Source organism: Sesamum indicum, unplaced genomic scaffold (genome assembly GCF_000512975.1).
Source record: "Sesamum indicum cultivar Zhongzhi No. 13 unplaced genomic scaffold, S_indicum_v1.0 scaffold00120, whole genome shotgun sequence".
Classification (NCBI taxonomy): domain Eukaryota; kingdom Viridiplantae; phylum Streptophyta; class Magnoliopsida; order Lamiales; family Pedaliaceae; genus Sesamum; species Sesamum indicum.
The window spans coordinates 322359-343533 of NW_011628049.1; the positions used below are offsets into that span (position 1 = coordinate 322359).

The window sequence follows — 21175 nt, forward strand, 5'->3', positions numbered from 1 at the left end:
CAGCTGAAGTTGTACTCTTCTTTCTCAACGGGGAAACCTATCTGGGACCAGGCTGTTGCCGTGCCATATGGATCATCCAGCACCATTGTTGGCCTCAAATGCTGACCTCCCTCGGCTACACTCCTGAAGAAGCCGACATTCTACATGGCTATTGCGACGCTAGTGAGTCTCCCCGCCCAAACTGAATACTGTATATTGTATGGTGGAATACTTTGTCATTTTTATGAGTAACAAGAGCTTGTTTAGTAAATTTGCTTTGATTTGTAATTGATAAGGTGGATGATCAAGAATTCATGATGAGCAACCACCTTTAATTTCTAAATTCACCATATGCATGTCAAATTTCTTCCAATCATATCTAAATTAGATATAGACAATTGTATTTCAAAGCAAAATATATATAACCATAAAGCTATCTTTTTTCCCATCCACAAGAAATACCATATACAGTTACAAGCTAAAAATACCATACTTTAATTAACCCTTTCCAATTATATATTAATTAATATAGTTATTCTCATAGGTAACAAGAAAATTAATTTCAAACAATATTATTCTATTTTAGTAGTAGTAGTAGTAGTTGTTGATTTATTCAAATAATAGTAATTAATATTTTTCACTTCAAAAAAATAAATAAATAAGCACGATATATATATATATAAAAGCGCAATTTTCCAATGAAATGTATATGGTTCAAAACAGCAATTTTTTGGCGCAAATTTCAGTGAAAATGATATTCAACTCAACTGCATTAAAATCCATCTCCCTTCTCTCATGATAGCAATGTTTACTCTAGAAACCATCAACTTCAAACTGCTTTTGATGAATTGACATATTTGTCCCGTTGTTACCTCAAATATTACACTAATGGCCCTTAGCTAGCCATGTATGCCCATCAATTCATCTATACATCATCCGGGTGATGACCATGAAATACCCTATGCCTCCGGCTCCGCTCTTGGTCTTCGGCGGTGCCGTCTCGCTCTCTTCTTTTTCCTCACATTCTTCACTCTCTCCCCCTCATCCTGCAAAATTTCCGGCGCCGGGGCCACCCGAATATTCCCGTCATTATGCCAACCAAACTGATCAGACGACAACGAAGGCGGAGATTCTGCCCGAGGGAAACTCTCCCGCTCTTTATCATTGCCATCCAAATCTCGGTACATGTTCAGTCCGATCACTAGAATTCCGTCGATCCCGTGAACTGCAATTCTCGGCCCGAGAAAGAGATCCGGGTCCGACAAGCTCACTCCATCCACCATTACGCCAACTGTAGCATTGCCGGACAAAGCGTCGCTGTCTTGAATTTTGCCGATCAAAACTGAGTAGTGGGGCAGGAGGGTGTCGAGGAAAGGGGAGGAGAGGTTTTGGAGGTCGGTGAAGGTGTGGCGGTGATCGGGGATGACGTGGTACCAGAGAGTGCTGATGTAAGCGGGGGCGTCCAAGTCCATGCAAAGTGCGCGGAGCAGCGAATTTTTTGGTGCAAACAGAGTGAATGGGGAAGTGGTGGTGGAGAGAAGCTGATATTGGATGTCGGAGGTGGTGATGGCGTTGGTAAAGAGTGGATAACCGTGGTTTCGGAGTGCTTCCAGCATGGTTTCAAGTTCGCGGAAAGTGGTGGAGAAGCTGGTGGTGGCATTGGCGGGGGTTATGAGGGGGAGGAGGAGGAGGAGGAGGAGGAGGGTGGAGGGTGGTGATGGTGGGGAAGGATACGCCATTGGTTGAATTGAAGTAAGGTTGTAGAGAGAGGGGGGCAGTGTGAGAGGCTGTTATTTCAGTTGTAGTTTGGCGCGCCCGTTTCAGATTTCTTGAAAATGTCTCTAATGCAGTTGAAATGCAACCTCCAATCTTTTCTTTTTCTTTTCCCCATTTTCTTCTTAAAAAGAATTCTTGTTCATCTCTTAATTATTTCTACTTTCATGTTATATATTTATCTTTTTGTTCTCCAAACTTAACTATTTTACACGAAAAAAAATAATTATTGCGTATTAATTGAAGTGAATTATAAAATTTAGCGTAAATTACAGTGGATTTTTCTAAAATTTGTCATAGATACAAAAGCTACCTCATTTTAAAAAAATACAAATAACTTTGAATTTATAAATACCGTAACAAATACTCCATATAATAGACTGTTACAAGGAATATTTGCAATTTCAAAAGATATTTATAGTTTTTCAAAAAATAAAGGGGTATTTATAATTACAGCATATCCGAGGAGAACATGTTGTAATTTATCTTAATATTTGTTAAAATTTTTAGAGGAGTCAGAACACAATGTTCTCCCTAAACAAACTGGAGATTTCTTTTAGCTCAACTCAATCATCTCAACTTGCAGAGATCAAACATTGTTAAAGTCTTCAATTAGCTGAATACTAAGACCTGTGAAAATGTTTCAAACATAGTTCTGTAGAGATAGCAGCAGCTAAACATGATATTGCTACTCAAAGACTAGCCAAGGAGTTGCCCACATCGATCACAAATCGATACCTGACATCAGATTTGGAGACACGTTCCAGGGCAGTGTTTATGTAATCCATCCGTATCAGTTCAATGTCTGCAGTTATGCCGTGCTTCCCGCAGAAATCCAGCATCTCTTGCGTCTCCTTCATGCCTCCAATGTCACTTCCACCAACAAGCTTCCGACCTGTGAAATGGGAACAGGGTAGGATACTACCAGAACTCAGCTGACAGCAGATCAAGCTCTCTAGGAAGTTCTCATGTCATGAGCAGGTTTAAATTTTGTTCAATTACAATGGGCGCCCTCCTTTAAAGAGTTACTATAATTACCGATTCTTCCCCTTCCCCTTAAAATTATGAAACATACCCTCTAAGTTTTCATATTAAAAGAACCTTACAGTTAGGTCCATTATGGAATCTTGTGTAGTATGTAAGCATTATAAACTTGGAGGGGGAAATTTTTGGTGAGATTTTGAAGAGGGAGAGCTGTAGTCTGTAATTATACTAACTCCAAAGAGTAAGTCGTTGTAATTAACCCTTAAATATTCCAAGTAATGAGATTCATTCAATTGCCTCAGGCCTCAGCCACATTTTCTTCAAGTTCAATGTAGTAGACAAAAATTATTTGCAGCATTGCAATAATAGAAATCCACCAAAGCCAATTTACACATCAACTTCTTCTTACCTAATACTAGGGGAAAAATAGGTAGCTCCAGTGGTTTATCTGGCAAGCCAACTGTAACTAGTTTCCCGTTCATCTTCAGCAGATCAAGCAATGGGGCCAAGGGATGGACCGCAGCAATGGTATCAATGATGAAGTCCATTGTGCCCATAGCAGCCTGCAAGAATAAGCTACTTTTAGATAAATGACAGTCAAAACTCTACTTTAACATCATAACAGCCTCAAATGACACCATCTAACTGCCTCTAGTCGAACATATGATAGTATTTTTGGGTTAATCATCATCTTAGAGTTGATCTTTCACCAAGCTCTTACACCATTTATAGAGCTTACCAGCAGAGCTATAAAATTAAGTCCTTTGTGATTAAACTGCATCAGACAAAATGTTAGCAATTTAAATGCCAGTACAGTAAAAACTTACTGTATCGAAGGTTGCTTTCACCTACCTTCAACTGAACAGGATCAGAACTAACAAGGAAAGCATCAGCACCAAGCTTGTTGATGGCTTCAGCTTCTTTTTTGGGGGAAGTGCTGATGACAGTAACTTTCAACCCGAAAGCCTTTCCAAACTTAACGGCAACATGGCCAAGTCCACCAAGTCCAGCCACGCCCAAATGCTTCCCCGGCTCAGTCATTCCATAGTATTTCATTGGGCTGTAGACGGTGATCCCAGCACACAATAAGGGTGCACCAGCATCTGATGGAAGGTTATCAGGAAAACGAAGCACAAAGTGCTGGTCAACAACGATTATATCAGAATAACCACCATATGTCCTTGTGCCATCTTTATCGGTGGAATTGTATGTGAATATCATTTTACGACAGTAGTTCTCCAGGTCTTGCTGGCAGATGTCACATGTTCTGCAGGAGCCCACTAACACTCCAACCCCAACTCTGTCACCAACCTTGAAACTCTCAACATTGCTCCCAGTTTTAGTCACAAGCCCAACAATTTCATGTCTGCAAACAAGAATATTTTTTAACTTTCCAATATGAAGATCATCATCAGTAGCCAAACTAATGCAAATAGCAATGATGTAATTGAAAATTAACTATAAAACCATGAATATTACTTCCAATCTGGTTCTAGAAGCTCTAATCTAGAGGAAGGCATGTTAATCTGGTTATGAGATTCAAGTGATTATCTTTTGCAATATGCTACAATCTACAGTAAGATAACAGAAAGAGAAACAATTCTATGTTTCCTCAAACATAGAAGTTGAAAACAAGTATCGTACAATTATGAATTACAACATATTTATGAAAACTTTAGGATCTTAAACCATACCCGGGGACTACAGGGTACTTCGTGAAGCCCCATTCATTCTTTGCAGTGTGCAAATCAGAGTGGCAAATTCCACAGTACAGTATTTTGATTGTAACATCATCAGCACCGTTTTCCCTGTCAATCACAATATCTTTTATGTGTTGGTTGCTGATAATACATCACATCTACGTTGTGGTTAGCATAGTTGAGGAGCAAAAACATGTCTCGATATCATGTAGCATTCAACCAAAATATGGGAATATCCATCAATGGAGGAAAAAAGCAAATAAAGGGCAGCCCTGTATAGATCATTTAGCTGCAATTTTGCTACTTGTACTAAAAAGACTGGCCTTCTAAACATGTTTTTTTCAGGTTTTGCAAGATATTTTATTTGCAGAATTGTGATAGTCAACACAAGAGATAAATTCTGCAGTAAAGGTAAATCACTAAGTAAACCATACCTATAATTTTCCTTTCATCAATCCAGAAACTCATTACTGCAAACTTTTCATTTGAAAAGCCCCAATTTTAATATAACTGATGTTATCAAGATGTGATAATTTTTTGACAAATAACCGGGCTTCTTAGATAAAGAAATGCATTTAATTGATGATATTTTAAGTAAAATATTTTTCTTTTGGTATGTACAATTGATCAATTTGTATCAATATAATTATTTTACTAAACGAAACTTTTCAAGTAATATTCTCTTTAGATATTTAAATTATAATGGAGAAAATTTTAAATTTTGGAGTTGAATGAATAAACAAAAAGATTAAACTTTTCAAATTTAAAAAAAATATATTAAAAACTTTCACAATTAAGTTGTGTAAAAAATAAATGAATATAGTTAACAAGAGAAATTCTACAAAAAAAAAAGAATTTGTTAATATGAAATTCATAATTTCATCCAAAAATCACAATCTTATTGGTTAAAGAGTTAACCATTGAGATGAAACATTGCTGGTAACGGATTAGGAGTAAAAGACATTTCATGGATCTTCTTAGATATAAATAATTGTTTCATGGGAATTTTAGATCGAATAAAATAATAAATCCATAAAAAAATAGACAAGAACTTTCAAAAGAGAAAGAAATACGGATCGTACTCCCTACTCTCCATCTACACTTTCTCAAAATTCAGCAAAATAGGTGCATAATTACACATAACCTCAAACAGATGGAGAGTCAGAAGACATCTCGGTTGAATCTCATGCAAAAACGCCTCTTATATGTGCCCATGTATCTCTCTAAACAACCGTACAACCAGCTCCAAATAGAGTATGTGAATATCTACATCTACCTTGTGTGTGTGTGTATACATATACATACCTTCGAGAAAAGTGGAAAGGAGAGAGAACCCCGGAGGTATCAGTCGCCGCCCACCCAAAAGCCTTTTGCGAGAGATTCGCCATTGCTGTTCTACGCTTAGGCAACTTGTAACGTACATGACGTGTTTATAGATAGAGGTCTAGTCGATTATGGGATATTCCAGTTTCACCCCTCTACTTATAATATCTTTCTTTTCGCCCCTCGAGTTTCTTTTTTTTTTTGACTTTTTAGGTATGACCAAATGTCATGCTATAACAATTAACAAATTCTTGTTTTGTGGTAGCGAGTCGGATATTAAGACGAATTTTTATTAATAAAACTTTAGAATTATATTTATTCTTAACATGATTAGTTTTATTTTAATATGGGATGACGATGCTTGTCGTTAACAAAAAAACATTTATTATTTATTATCTATTAGTCGTCGTAATACATTATTTTTACGTGTATATAATAAATAATATTTTATATTTTATAATATATTATGAATAAGAAAATATATAAGCCAAAACACATCATATTTTTAAAAAAATAAAAATAAAGAAAAGATTGAAAAAAAGAAAGCAACAAAGTGGAAAAAAAAACTTTAGGGGTATTATTGGCATAATAATAAATTGATGTCGCGGTGTCATAACCGCCGCTTGTGAAAGAGAAATGCCTTCTCTTATATATTAGTATAGATTATATATTATATTTGAAAGAGGTCTTTTGACCCAAGTCTTTCAATTTTGACCAAATGATAAATGTATAGAATTTTATTTTTTAAATTGTAAAAATACTTTAAAAATGGTAGGTAATGATTAATGGCAATGTTAATAGTATGAATATTCAGGAGTGGAAAATGCATTTCACATTTATATTTATCAATATTATTTATCTCAAATTGGGGAATGGGGTTGGCGTGACACGTTGTAATATTTTTAGAAGGGGTGGGTTTTGGTGAATAAAAAGGGACCTTTCCATGTAATATAATGAGTAAAAAGAAAATGAAAGAATCTGTTAACAGAAAATGAAATACACCTATTGATTGTGGGTTGTTTCTGTATTTCTTTTATTTTTATTTTTTGGTTGAAGCTTCAAAGGTTTGAATTCTTTTCTTTTTCAGATTATACTTCTCAAGGGTCTTTTCTTGTTACAATTAAAATCATTCTATTTTTTTAATGTTGCTGTCAAGTAATGGTCCAGATTGAGAAATAGGTAGCAAAATTTTGATGGTTAGGGACAGAATCTTTGACGAGATAAGGATCAAAATTATTAACCGTATACGATTATGATTCAAAAGTGGGAAAGTGTGTTTTATTTTTACCCCTTATTTTATTGTATAAATAAATACCTCACGCTACAGAAAATAAATTGTGATTTTGCTTTTCTCCTAAAATGACATAATTACTAGTGGAGAAATCTCTAATTCAATATAGGCAATGATTGCAGTTTTAGACTTTACAACTATTGGACACATATCCTTAAATGTTTGCCATTGCAACTTGTACACATTTATTAACATAACTAAGAAAAGGAATGACCAAATCTTTTTTGGTTTTTCAAATAACAACTTATTTCGTCAATTACTAATTAAAAATAATGATATACAACTCCATGTCCATGTTGGATCAGGTTGTGACCCTACCAACTTTCCGCACAATCCTTGCAACTAATTAAATTGAACAAATCTCTAAATAATAAAACACAGAGATTCATTAACTATTATTAGATGCTAGACAGCCTCATCTTTGTCCAAGTAATTTCAAAGAATATTTATATGAATTTATTTTCCCAATTGACCAAACCAACAAATGGAATCGCAACTAATCCAAAAAGACTTCTAAATAGCAAGAGTTTGAGGACAAGCCAAGGTCTAAATAACAGCCAGAAAACAAATAGTACTAACGGTAACCTGTAATATTTGCAAATACCCAAATACTGCTTCTAAAGCCTCAACACTATCTTCTCTGGCCTTCTAATAAATTCACTAACATAAGAAGCCAAAAGAAAAAAAGCAACTCAGCCAGTTATGCATTTTGCAGTAGATTTGAGGCACTAGTGGCAAAAATTACTCAGTAGTATAAATTTAAACCACAGATTAACATTAGTTCTATACTTCAATTCATGCATAAAGACAAAGTGTAAAAAGCAGGCTAAGCCAACTGCTTTGTGGAAAGGCCCTTTTCAGAAACAAAGTTGGATGCAATAATGGGGTAGAAACCTAAAACAAAATATGTCAATCACCGATGGTGCCTCCCTTGAAAGCCGCCTTTGTTCTTGGCAAAGAAGGCGTTCTTTGGTTTGGGAATCTCATGAATATCCATCACTTGAATCGTCCGTTGCTTTTTGGCTACACCATGCAGAAGTATACCAAAAACAAATAAACAAATCCAATCAGCATAAAAGAACATAACACCATAGTGGAGCTTCTAGTATAGCAACAAGTTCCAAATATCAAAAGCAGACCGTTCTGAGCTTCTTGGTAGTTCTCTTGAAGCCGCCTTCTTGCTGAATTCAGCCTCTCATCATCTATGACTGGTTCTCTTTGTGCTCTCTGCATAATCACATTACGGTAGTTAAAGGCCTCTACAGTAAAATTGAACCAAATCTCTAAACACAGTTCACAAAAAAAAGGCAAAAAATGATTGGCCATCTCCACAAGAAATGCAGAGTAATAATGTGCAGAGAACTGGTTGAAACTCACCATCCAAACTTGATAGCTAATGCGCTTGGCGTTGATATATAACATCAATATATCAATGCATGAATTCCATTACGACAAATATAAGCGGTACAAAAACACATGCAACCAAACCCCTTCAAACAAAATAGAATAAGAGAAGTATGCTCGGCAGTCAAGTACATTTGGTGGAGCAGAAGCAGATTTAGGAACTGATTGTGGTGGTTTTGATGGAGCTTCTCTTCGAGGAGCAAACTGTGGTTGTCTGGGCTTTGTTTCATGTTCTGCATAATTCCTTTCCACACTAGACCTCCCATCTAACACGCATAGAGAGAGAAGATTGAAATGTTAATCTAATGACAAAACCAGCTAGAAATGGCCAGCTCCAAATTGAATATCTGATTCAACACTCACTCTGTGGATTCGGGGAGTACCCAAAATCTGGAACCTGCAAAAACCAAAACTTCAGAAGGCCACAACAACATTCTAATGTCCGTGTTCCCTTGTTGTGATCTTATGTTCTTTCCAGATCTTTTATTCTTTTTCCTTTTTTTCCTGAAAATGTAACTGACTGGAACAACTTTCAATTCACCTGGTGATGGCCATTTTCTTGATTTTTGGGTATGCTCTGCTGAGGTGAGTCCCCATCAGCTGCCACCACCAATATTAACACATGAATTCTTCTTTACTTAAAATTATTCATTCTTTTTCCACGTAAGCTGCTTTTAGCTAACCTATCAAGCAAAGTTAAGAGAGCAGTTTCTAATGTTGAAACAATATTTTACCAATGAGGTTTGAAGTTCCTTGTGGTTGGTTCACCTTAACCCATTCATCCACAGTTTCCTTCCATTTTCTGCAATCCCAAATAACAAAAATCCAAATCGAAAAACAGAAGTCAGTTTATATACCATGATCGAAATTCAATGGGAAAAGAATCCAACCGTTTCCAAAATTTGAAAGAGAAATAACGGGAAAAGTGAAAACCTGACAAGCTGCTTCACCAATCTGCGAACTTCATTTGATGGATGCTTTCGCAATCGATTCACATGCCTTCCTATATCAGTTTCCTACACAATAACCTCAATTCTTTTCAACAAAGATATATAGAAAGAAACTTCGTTAAAATCATCATATTTTTCACTTCGACCAGGTAAATATATAACTTTCACCTTCAGAGCTTGAAACGTGATATCCATATCTGCCAGGTTTTGGAGCAATTCCACCACAGCATCTTCACTCTGGACCAAAGAAATTTTCCTTTTTATAGTAAGAAAATGGATAAAGAAAATAATCTACTCAACTAGGAAAATTGTAGCCAAAAGTAAATAAGCGAAAGTAAACGTAAACCTGGTTTGGATCTTCCAGCTGCTCTTTGATGGTGACAATTTTGGTCTGCTCATCATCAAACAACCCTCCGTAGGGGTCCAAATCCTCTTCGGCTTCTCCACCACTAAAATCCCGATGGTTTGACTCCGGAGTCGACGGACTCTTACTAAAATCCTCATTCGAATTCATATTGTTATTATCATCATCATTATTATACTTCTTACTAATATTGTTATCAATATCATCACTATTATTATAAACGGTACTAATATTTTGCGGATAATACTGCTCGTCCTGAGCGACGTTCTGGTGGACGTCCCCGTTGCAGCTCCGACAGAGCTGCGCCGCCGGCGCGTAAAGCGACTCGACAATTTTATCGCGGCGGCGGCGCAACTCCTCGCCGTAGTCTGAGCTGGCGACTCTAATCGCCGCCTCAATCATCGCCCAAATTCCGACTCCCGATCTCGACAAAATCGCCCGAAATTCTTCCGGATCCATCGTAGAGCTCCCTTTTTCCGACACGAAAAAAAAAAAAAAAACAGGGAAAAACTCGAAAGAGGAAATCAGCGAGGGTTACATCAGCGGATCCAAGGATTAGGGTATGGCACGTGGAAACGATTTTTTCCTGGAGAGATTGGATTCAGCAAAGGTGAAGAAGAATAAGATCTGATTGTCTGTCTCAGAATGAGATTGAGAGCAGAAGATGGACAAAATTATTTCACTTGTTAATTTTTATCGCTTTATTAATTTTAATTTTGTTGAGACGAAAAAGGGCATGGAATCGGGCAGTATTTACGGATAACTTGTGCTAGCAATAGTATAAAGAAAGATGTGTAGCTTGGAAGGACATATCTGGAATAAAACTTGTTATTTTGCCCTTTTCTTTTGTTTCAGTGGGCAGAAGGGTATTGGTGAGGTGTGAAGCAGCAGCACGAATGAATTGGGTGCTTCTATCTTTTACCTATTATTATAAAATTGGGATAATCGATGGGGGCTGGGGTGTGTGTGGAGAGGGCTGAAGGGGTTAATCTTTTTATAAATATTTTTAACCTTTGATATAAAAATAATTCATTGATACTTTTAAATATAATTAAAGAAAACTTTTGAATTTTAGTTTAATTTAATTATATAATTACAAGAATTCTTTAAATTTAAATATTTTAACTGATTAATAATTTAAATTATTAATATTATATAATTTTTATAATTATTAAACATTTGTATTATTTAAGATATTTTAAATTTAAAATAATTTACTATTAATTTTTATACTATGAATTTAATTTAATATTTCAATTCAAATTATAAAATTTCAAAAATTATATAATTTTTTTCATATTTTAAGTAAATGTATTTAAAAAATAATTTATTTTTAGTAGATGAAATGTAGAAAAAAAAAATCACTCAAAATAAGTAAAAGATGTACATGCAAAATATATAAATATCATGAGTGTATTTTAGTCAAAAGCACTAAAAAATAATGTCAAAATAGTTTTAAAAAAAAACCAAATGCACACGGAGCGTGTGCAATTCACTTTTTGTTAATTGCTAATAGAGTGGGTGTTTTTTTTATTATTGAGTTTACAAAACATAGATGGATTTTTAGTACAATACTACAGAGCTTTTAGCTATTTCAACAAAAATACAGACGATAAAATGCATTTTAGCCCAACAAAAAAGGAGTTAGTTGTGTCAATTAAAGGCATTTTGACACTTTCTGTTAAGTATTGACTGAAAATTGAAAATATACCATTGTTTCAACTATTTTAACTTTTTTGGACTAAAAATAAAATCCCGTAAATCACTGGACCAAAAATGATACTGACCCTTTTTTATGGAACCAATATGCAATTTAGCCAAATAAAAATTTACCAAAATTTATTAACAAAGAAATCAAATAGAAATAAATATTTACCTACGGATGACTTATTACGAATTTATTACACGTTAAATAATTTTTTTATAACCAAATTATTCTTGTATAATTTCAAATATTAATGCATGTAATAAAATATATTTGTACTATTATAAGAGTAATTTAGTCAGAAAAAAATTGATTTTCAATAAATCAATAATTGAGGGTAAATATTAATTTTTATCCCTAAAGATTATTGGGGGATTAATGACAAGGCATGCTTGTCAGATTCCATCCATTGTAGTTAATGAAGAGAAAGGTGTGTGTATATATGCGCAATCATTGTCATTAATTAAGACTGCACTCATCTCTAACGCCTATCATATTATTTTACTTTTATTTTTTGTATTTTATACTCTTTTCTTTTATATATATATCTTTCTCTGTAATCAATCCTTAAATTAAATACACTATAAAAAGTATCAAATTAGAGGGTGTTTAGTCAAAATATTAAGATGCTACTTTTAGAATTTATAAAATATTAAATCTTATTTTAAAAATTAATATTTTAAAGGATTTAGATAAAATAATATATATGAAATTTTTAAAATATTAGTAATAATAAATCTATACTTACTTGGATACAGTTTGTTAAAATTTTAAAAAGAAGTCAGAATTTTCTTTTTTCTTAAAACAAATAAATAACATACGCCGAGCTCTTGAGAAAAATTAAATAATTATATACTTATATAAGTTTAAATAAAAATTAAAGATAATTTCTCAGGAATAAAATGATAAGTTGATTTCTTTTAAGAAAAAGGCATAAATCACTTATATGACAAAATAAAATGCAAAAATGACATTCCATATCAAGTATAGATGCCGCTTTCTTAATACTAACTGAATATTTGGCCATTTCTTGATGCAAAAATCAAGAGGGTATTTGGCCATTTTACAATAAAAAATGGCTGCAAATTTAATTGAGACTAACTGAATAGAGGAATGGTACAATTAGAAGGGTATTATAATTTTCTAAATAAATAAAAAAGTATTTATAATTATATTAAATTTGATGAGAGGGGTTGTAAATTGTAATCTAGCCTAGATATAAATAATGTCATCTCTATCTTCACTTTCACATCCTTTTTCCTTTTGTAGGGCTATGCTTTGATGGAATAAATTATAAAAGAAATGGACAGTTGGGCCTGAAATTGGGGCAAGAGCAATGGACCACAGACATGACAATTCTATACTTAATTAACCATAAAACTAAGTATAAATTTTCTGAACCCTCTAATTCTTATGGCGATGGATGGAATGAAGATAGTTGAGTTATGAGTTAAAAATGATGAATTAATAGCTGATGAAAAGGTAGGGTAGAGGCGATTGTGAGAAGCAGAATCATTTGAATTTGTTGATGAAGATGGGATGTTGGGTAGATTAGATAGGCAGTAGGCAGTAGTCAAGTTGATCAACTTTTAGGGCAATATGTGCACATGCCCTAAACTTTAACTACTTGTCAAAAGTAGCCAATATTAATAATAATGTATCAATCCACAATATCTTTATTGCTTGTTGAAATAGTTTAGCAATCTTGTTATTGTTGTTCCTTGTTTCAACATTTCATTATATTACTACTAAAAATTCATCATAAACTTGTTCATTTATTATTGTTTTAGATAATTTTTTTAAAAGTTGATTATTATTGTTTTTCTTAGCTTGTGTGTTATGTATATCACATTAATTAAAAGACTTGTAAGTTATAAGAAATGGTGATATTAATTTTAAAAGGGTATGAGGTAATCTTCCAATAATAATCTACCTTAGCCAAGAAGGACTCTCCAATTATATAACATGCGAAAGTTACGTTAATTCACAGTCTGAATCCTACTTTTTTTTACGAGTGGCTATCAGCAACTATCACGTCAGACTCAATAACACGCAAATACTTTTAAGATTTTTAGTCTAAATTTTAGTTACCTTTTTCAAACAACTCCGAAAACATGGATCTTTTGCTTATATTCCTCCCCCCTCCCCTCCATTTTTTAAATAATTTGATTTTTCTTCCTCCGATTTAAGTTGTATATATCACATTAACTTAAAACTTTGAAATTATAATGGTGGCGGTACGTAATAATAAAGGGGCATGAAGCAATTTGCTGATTCGAATAGTTTATCCAAGTGTAAATAAACATTCAAATCATATAAACATGTTTTTATCTATATTAAGATGAGCTACGATGATTCACAGTCAAAATCTTACTTTTCTACGAGTGGTTGATAGGTTAGAATCGCGAATACGCAATTACTTTTAACATGCGTACATGATTGAGGGCATGTCACTTCCACCAACCCAAAGAGAAAACTCAAAGCAAATGTATCTTTCGTATCCCCTCTTGAAACAACTCAAGAAGGGTAGAAATGGAGAAAGGAGGGTCATGTTATCAACCTCTCATTTCTTTTGACGCTATGATCCCCAAAACTAAAGCTGTTGTGTAGCTTTCAAAGTCTTGGACTTTAATGGGCAAAGGGCTTTTGATTGATTGGTTAATTATCTGAATATTGAGTGATGTTGTATGAGGTATTATCTGCTTTAATTTCATAAAAATTTGGATCACAAATTTATTGAATAAAGTTAAATTTTAATTTTGAAGGATTCATGAGGTCCCCATACCATATATTAAAAAGAAGTGAATAGATTGAAAGGCGAGGAATCACGTGTTGTTTCAAGTTTCGTTTGTTTCTGTTTTTATTAGGGTAATGCATGATTGATGATTGATGATTGGGTGGAATTCTTAGATAATGCAATGATCACAAAACACCAAAAGAGCCCTCCAATTAAACAAACTTCGTCATCTGTTTTCTTTAAAACAACTCTTTGTTTAGATCAACTATGTATATATATATATATATATAGTGCAATTTCTTATTGTACCCATTTTTTGTGGATTAATTTCTATTGAAATGGAATCAGGTAATGCGGACCAAATTACGTTATCAGAACCACATCGAAAAGGAATCACTGAAAACTAGATTAAATCCCCTATATATTGGAATTTGTGAAGGAATTGAATAACTTTCCGACCATAATTAAACACATGATGGATGATATTGAAGGGTGCTTGATTTCGAATTATATTCCAATAACTTTTAATTTATAAACTAAATAAAAGTAAATAATATATAAAAGAATCTAAAAACACCAACCACAAAAATCAATTATCATCACCCTCTTCATTTAATTTGATTTACCTCCGAATAAGGAAAAAGATAAAAATTATACTCTTATGCTGGATTAACATTTCGTTGTTTCGTTATTTTAGAGGTCATTAATTTATACTCATATGATGGCATACATTTATCCGTCTCGATCTAACACCTTCATATGATCGAGGTATATTTAATTTGTCCTTTTTAATCTAAATTTCATGAATTTAATTTTGAAAACACAACTCCATACAAAAAGAGGAATTATTATAAAACTTATATATTCACATCAAAAAAACATAAACAAACCATTTCTTATATTATAAACTACTACGACTTAAATTTTTTTTGATAAACATCAATATTACTAGAAAACATAAGATTTACCATGGTTTTTTCTTTTTATAGCCCTGACATGCAGAAACAATGACTATATAATAATATATATTTGTGCAATCATGATTTATTAATAGTTATCGTGATTTTTTTAAAAATTATATATATATATATCTTAGTCCTTTATCTTTATTTAATATGAAATGAAAGTACATATTTACCATTAAAAAAATTAATCTCATAATTGAAAACTGATGTAACATGCAATTATATATATGTAGTCAACAGTCATTGTTTTTCTTTTTCCCTGAATAAAAGCCTTTAATTAAGACACTTGTTATCGTGCTATAACATTTGATTGACACTTTTTCATTAATCTCCTCATAACATGAATAAAAGTAATTAATTTTAAAGCTGTCAATGATCACATCATTTTGATTGTGAAAAACAGGTAACCGAAATAGGGAAAATAAAATTAAAAAAAAAAAGGGGTGGGGAATCAAGAATATTTAATCTTTACTTTACCTAAATTATGCACCATTTAAATACATAAAATATTTAGGAAAAAGTTAGAACCTGCTGGAGGGAAAACAATAGTCCATAGCATAAGATATCGTGCCTTGGAATCAAATTAATTAAAGAAGAAAGCATCTTCACACCATACTATATTAATTATTCAATAATGTAAAGGAAAAATTAAATAATAATAATAAAGTTTGATAATATTAAGTGCAATACAAATTTTTTGTAGCCGCTATCTCTAGGCGCACGTATGTGTGATGATTAATTTTGGGCTTAAGTTATAGCAAATATTAGGAAAAGATACAAGCAAATCCTGTGATACTGTAAATGAGACAATTATGTTCATACGAGAAAAAAGAAATAGCAATTTACCTTTACGTATTTTTTAAAATGCATCAATTTTTTACCTTCTGTAGTTTTTAAAATGAAGCAATTTAATTACATTTCTATATAAAGAGATAAATTGCTTCATATTAGAAAACACATGGGGTTAAATTGCTATTCTTTTTTCATAGGAAAGTGATTTATTCATATACAATTTTTTCATAAGAAGATAATTTGTTCATTTGAAATATTATAGAAAATATATGGCATTAAACCCAACTTAAGGGGAATATAGATTGAGGATGGATCATGTTTTTCGCGTGAAATGTGGGCTGATTGCAGCAATTAATTAATGTTGAATGAATATTTTTTAAGGGGGAACATTTGATTTTATGGGAAAGAATGTGTATATTCTTGTTTTTGGTTGGATTGAATTTGGAGCAGAATTGTCAAGATTTTTGTACACCTGAAATTCGATTTAAATGCAGCATGCCGACTAATTTTAATATATTGTTATTTACCCATTAGGTTCTCTCTATAATTAATAATTTTAAAAATAGTAAAAGAATAATTTTTTCAATTTAAATAATATATCCAAATTTTACTAAATTGTGTAAATTATAATTTATAAATGCATTTTAATAAAGTTTGAATCATTGTCTAATAATTTGTTTTTCCCTAATTAATAAATAGGCATAACAAATTTAGTGATAGCAAAATGGTGTTTATAGATATGAATTTATAGGACCCACATTCCGAAAATATGCATGGAATGATTTTCAAATTTTGACTCTTTTTCTTAAAAAGAAAAAGTATATATATAGAAGATGTGGAAAAGCTAGAGATTAAGGCAGCCCACAAATGACTCTAAATTATTATTATAAAATATTATTTTATTAATTGTAGTGGTTAAGCATCAATTAATTAATAATGAAAAAAAGAAGACAAAAAATGGATGAATAAAGCAAAAGAGGAGAAAAAGAATATTTACTCAACTTTGAGAAGGGTAAAAAATTTAAAAGCAGTTAAAGAAGGCAGCATACCTTTCTTGGACTTTGTTTTTGTGTATCCCCCTTAATAATCATCACTTCCCCATTCTTCATTAGGGAGAAATAGTTATCTACTCTCTCACAATCATATTATTATATAGTATAGGTTAGTAGTAGCTGTATAAACCTATGATTTTCCTTTTGGAAGATATGTTTGATCCTACATACACAAAAATTAACATTATTTCATATATTTTCTTTATGAATGTAAATAAATTTTATACATAATGTAGAGCAACAGAGAAGATCCCAAGTGCTTTTAGGTAGGGCCCAGAACCAAATAACCTCTTTATTAATCATACTACTGTTCCTCCTTCACACACCTCACTAGTAGGCTAGTAGCTTCAGCTTCTATATGTATATATCCCCCAATTTTGCAGCCATTTTTCTCCACACACAGCGCAGACAGAGAGAGATGAAGACGTTAGTGGCAGTTGTAGCAATACAGTTGATATATGCTGGTTATTTCGTGCTGACGAAGGTGGCCTTCGACGTTGGGATGAACACTTTTGTTTTTGTTTTCTACAGACAGGCTGTTGCTTCCCTTTTCTTGGCTCCTATTGCCATCTTCTTCGAATGGTATTGCTACCTACTCTCTCTCTCTCTCTCTCTATTCTTTTCCTTATATCTTTTTTCACACAGTTACATTCTCAGTGTATGTATATTTTATGCAGGAAAACAGCTCCACGCCTTTCATTCTCTATTTTCATCAAGATTTTCATGCTATCTCTTTTCGGGTACGTCTCACTCTCTCTCTCTCTCTCTTTATGTGTGTATGTGTGTATATATATATATACATATTTCTCTCTCACACTCTCTCTCTCTCTTTAGTTTTATTTTTTGGTGGTGAATGAATTTGCAGAATCACGATGAGCTTGGATATGGTAGGTATAGGTTTGAAGTATACATGTGCGTCTCTGGGGGCAGCAGCCACCAATACTCTTCCAGTTATTACTTTCTTTCTTGCACTTGTATTGAGGATGGAGAAGGTGAATATAAGGAGAAGGGAAGGAATGATGAAGGTGGGAGGAGTTGTTGTGTGCATAGCAGGCGCAGCCACCATAGCTTTCTACAGAGGCCCTTATTTGAAACCACTGCTGCATCATCACTTGATCAACACCCAACTCCCTTCCACCAACCCCAACACTGCTACTTGGATTCAGGGTGTCGCTCTCATCCTCCTTTCCAACTTCACTTGGGCTTTCTGGCTCCTCTTACAGGTCTCTCTCTCTCTTCATTTATTTTCTGTGTTTTGTTATGCTGAATGCTGATTTATATCAAAATAATAGGGGCGAGTACTAAAAGCCTATCCTTCCAAGCTGCTCTTCACAACCCTGCAGTGCTTTACCAGCACAATACAGTCCTTCCTAGTTGCTCTTATCTTTGCAAGAGATCCTGCTCAATGGAAGCTTGGCTGGAGCATAAGCCTTCTCTCTGTAGCCTACTGCGTACGTTCACTACCCTTTTGTTCATTACCATAAATTAGGAGGTCTTCTCTTAAAATTCGTTATAATTATAAATAATTCTCTTATTATTTTAAAAAATTAATTATAAATATCTTTTGAAATCAATAGTTATTTAACAAATATATTTCTCATTATTGTAAGGGAATATTTTATTTGTTACAAGAGAGTATATATTTGTAATTTTTCAAGTAACAATAAATTATTTGTAATATTGTTACAATTTACGTACAGGGAATAGTGGTGACTGGTGTTGCATTTTACCTGCAAGCAATGGTGGTTGAGAAGAAAGGTCCAGTCTTCCTATCCATGACCACTCCACTCATCTTCCTCTTTACCATCATCATTTCAGCTTTCATCTTGGGAGAAATTATTAGTCTCGGAAGGTGATTGATTCTTTATTTAATTCCACATAAATATTTTTTTATAAAAAATATATTCCAGATCGAATCTAGTTTGATCAAACAAATGAAGCCGATTGCTATGTTGTATATGGTATTAATTAATTAGGTCAGCACTTGAATATCTTTAGTGTAATTATATATTTAATAATCCTAATATAACTAGTACTTTTGAATTTTAATAATTTCATATTGATTGGATTATGAATTAATTTTTTGTTGAATATGTGATAGTGTGGTGGGAGCAGTTGTACTAGTTGGAGGGCTTTATTTTGTGCTATGGGGAAAGACAAAGGAGGAAGAGAGATCAAAAATGAGACTCCAACCAAATGGCGATGTTGAGAAAGCATCTCAACTCTCAAACCCACACATCACATTACCCTCTTCAAATCTAAAATAATTCTACTTATTATGTATGAGATTTTGTTTTTGTCCACCAAATTGGTGTTTTCTTTTTTATTTTTTCCCATATATATATATATATATATATATAACTACGTAACAATGAGTAGCTAGTGTTACCATGTTGTAGAATGCCAAAGATACGTATTATGGAAATTAAGTATGATGCCTATCAAAATCCCGACAATATGTACAATGGTTAAATTTTTTTGTTAAACAAAATTCTAAAATCAACGATGGATTAACCTACAAAATAAGGATTAATACCCCAATACTTAAATCAATAAATTGATTTATCAAAAAATAAATAAGGAAACACTTGGAAAATAAAATAAGATGTAGTGTAATAATTGAAGTGGAGTAACAATATATTAAAATATAAGACGAAACATGCTTGTGGAGTGCAAAAAAATGAGTAGGGAGGTCGTAGCTGTGCTGTTGACCGAGAGCAACAAGTGTGAATGAATGAAGTTACTGTTATGATTGCATTATAATCTCTATTTGTAGGCTGCTTTAGAGTAGAATTCAGAGGCTAGCTAATTAACAGAAAAAATAGAATGAAATTTGGACTTATCTAGATATAAATATATTTATTTGAATGAGTCATACCCAATTAATCAAGAATCTAGGGAATCTATTTACCTGTTTTTGGCAGATCGACCGCTGTTGATTTAAGAAGAGTTTGTTGGAGATTTTTTAATGTGTTGGGAATATGTATGATATGGAATCTCTATTGTTTGATTAATCGTCCTGTTGTATTGGGCTCAATTTTTGTCCTACCAAATTAGTATTAATATTATACCTTGCTTCGGGCTAATAGAATCAAGTCCGCTGAGCTGATCAATGGGGCCCACTTCTTTTGCTTTGGGCTTTAGAAAAAATAATTGAAAAGATATCATCCAAAATATAAAGATGAACATATTTGATGAAAATCATTATATTTGAAGAATGATGATAATAATTATTAATGAAATTAGAGAGTGAAACTATAGAATATACTTTTTCTTTATGAAAAATAGATAATTCAAATGTTCAGAGTGTTGTTATTTCAATCCATCCATATACAAAAATTAAATTCATGAATAATTAGAGGAGAATCATCTACATTTTCTTCACAAATTGGGCCCTGCTTTCACGAGAGTGGACCTAAAAGAAAGCCCCTCCCTCTAATGAAATGGAATGGATTCCATTCCACTCATATAATACTCCATTACACCTTCAATTAAACTATCCATAATACATTAAAATTGATCGGTGTTTAAATTAGATTTATTAAAGTTGACAAATCAAATTCAACAATTCTTTTTTTTTTTTCAATAAGCTATCAAGCTTGGGTTGAATGCGGTTTGCTTTGTACAAACGTAATAAAGTATACTAAAAAAATATCAAATTACTTAAATTGAACTCGTATTTGATGCAATTAAAACTTATTCGAACTCGATTAGATTAATAATCACTTTATATTCAAACACAATTTTTTAAACTTTAAATAAGAAATATTAAAGTATTTCACACACATATTGACAACTAATGATAGTTACTATAAACACACATGACACACTCTATATGTAAAAATATCTGAAATATTTAACTCCACGCATATATATATATGTAAAATAAAATATGATTTACAATTAAAGATTGAATTACTTAATTAGGTATGATGAAATAGGTAAATTATTAATGCAAATTAAATTGTGTTACATACGCTTATTATTGACTTAACGCCTACACTTTTTGATGTTACATTATTTGTAACGTCATTATTATTAATAACATGTGATTATCATTAACTTGGTTCTCACTAATCACATATGAATTTACCATAATTACTAACAATTATTTTTAATCAAATCAACCAAATTAATTATTTTTAAAAAGGAATAA

General features: G+C 32.5%; 4 protein-coding genes across 4 annotated transcripts; 1 reads left to right on the forward strand and 3 right to left on the reverse strand.

Moving 5' to 3' along the window:
- Nucleotides 1-671: 671 nt before the first annotated feature.
- Nucleotides 672-1979, reverse strand: LOC105179041 (fasciclin-like arabinogalactan protein 19). The gene has a single exon (XM_011102631.2). It carries the CDS (start codon nt 1716-1718, stop codon nt 939-941), a length of 780 nt encoding a protein of 259 aa, XP_011100933.1. The 5' UTR covers nt 1719-1979; the 3' UTR covers nt 672-938.
- A 246-nt stretch (nt 1980-2225) lies between these two features.
- Nucleotides 2226-5889, reverse strand: LOC105179042 (probable mannitol dehydrogenase). Its single transcript, XM_011102632.2, has 5 exons — nt 5742-5889; nt 4431-4544; nt 3589-4102; nt 3146-3299; nt 2226-2647 (listed from the first exon to the last, which is right to left on the reverse strand). The coding sequence occupies exons 1-5, from the start codon at nt 5822-5824 to the stop codon at nt 2445-2447; spliced, it is 1068 nt and encodes a 355-aa protein (XP_011100934.1). The 5' UTR covers nt 5825-5889; the 3' UTR covers nt 2226-2444.
- A 1688-nt stretch (nt 5890-7577) lies between these two features.
- On the reverse strand, nt 7578-10514 carry LOC105179043 (probable mediator of RNA polymerase II transcription subunit 26c). Its single transcript, XM_011102633.2, has 9 exons — nt 9751-10514; nt 9573-9641; nt 9388-9470; nt 9189-9256; nt 8996-9054; nt 8818-8851; nt 8587-8720; nt 8190-8277; nt 7578-8073 (listed from the first exon to the last, which is right to left on the reverse strand). The coding sequence occupies exons 1-9, from the start codon at nt 10225-10227 to the stop codon at nt 7964-7966; spliced, it is 1122 nt and encodes a 373-aa protein (XP_011100935.1). The 5' UTR covers nt 10228-10514; the 3' UTR covers nt 7578-7963.
- A 6866-nt stretch (nt 10515-17380) lies between these two features.
- Nucleotides 17381-19460, forward strand: LOC105179074 (WAT1-related protein At5g64700). The gene is made up of 6 exons (XM_011102669.2): nt 17381-17601; nt 17697-17759; nt 17885-18242; nt 18312-18470; nt 18720-18871; nt 19121-19460. The coding sequence occupies exons 1-6, from the start codon at nt 17438-17440 to the stop codon at nt 19284-19286; spliced, it is 1062 nt and encodes a 353-aa protein (XP_011100971.2). The 5' UTR covers nt 17381-17437; the 3' UTR covers nt 19287-19460.
- The last annotated feature ends 1715 nt before the right edge of the window (nt 19461-21175 follow it).

What these genes read in the sequence shown, in the direction of transcription:
- LOC105179041 (XM_011102631.2), bottom strand. Translation starts at nt 1,718, where the DNA reads ATGGCGTATCCTTCCCCACCATCACCACCCTCCACCCTCCTCCTCCTC.
- LOC105179042 (XM_011102632.2), bottom strand. Translation starts at nt 5,824, where the DNA reads ATGGCGAATCTCTCGCAAAAGGCTTTTGGGTGGGCGGCGACTGATACC. An exon ending in CTGATCCTGTTCAGTTGAAG is followed by an intron (nt 3,300 to 3,588) that starts GTAGGTGAAAGC and finishes TTATTCTTGCAG; the next exon opens with GCTGCTATGGGCACAATGGA. An exon ending in TATTTTTCCCCTAGTATTAG is followed by an intron (nt 2,648 to 3,145) that starts GTAAGAAGAAGT and finishes CCCATTTCACAG; the next exon opens with GTCGGAAGCTTGTTGGTGGA.
- LOC105179043 (XM_011102633.2), bottom strand. Translation starts at nt 10,227, where the DNA reads ATGGATCCGGAAGAATTTCGGGCGATTTTGTCGAGATCGGGAGTCGGA. An exon ending in TTGGTGAAGCAGCTTGTCAG is followed by an intron (nt 9,257 to 9,387) that starts GTTTTCACTTTT and finishes TTGGGATTGCAG; the next exon opens with AAAATGGAAGGAAACTGTGG. An exon ending in AAGAAAATGGCCATCACCAG is followed by an intron (nt 8,852 to 8,995) that starts GTGAATTGAAAG and finishes TGGTTTTTGCAG; the next exon opens with GTTCCAGATTTTGGGTACTC.
- LOC105179074 (XM_011102669.2), top strand. Translation starts at nt 17,438, where the DNA reads ATGAAGACGTTAGTGGCAGTTGTAGCAATACAGTTGATATATGCTGGT. An exon ending in CTTTCTGGCTCCTCTTACAG is followed by an intron (nt 18,243 to 18,311) that starts GTCTCTCTCTCT and finishes TCAAAATAATAG; the next exon opens with GGGCGAGTACTAAAAGCCTA. An exon ending in TTCTCTCTGTAGCCTACTGC is followed by an intron (nt 18,471 to 18,719) that starts GTACGTTCACTA and finishes ATTTACGTACAG; the next exon opens with GGAATAGTGGTGACTGGTGT.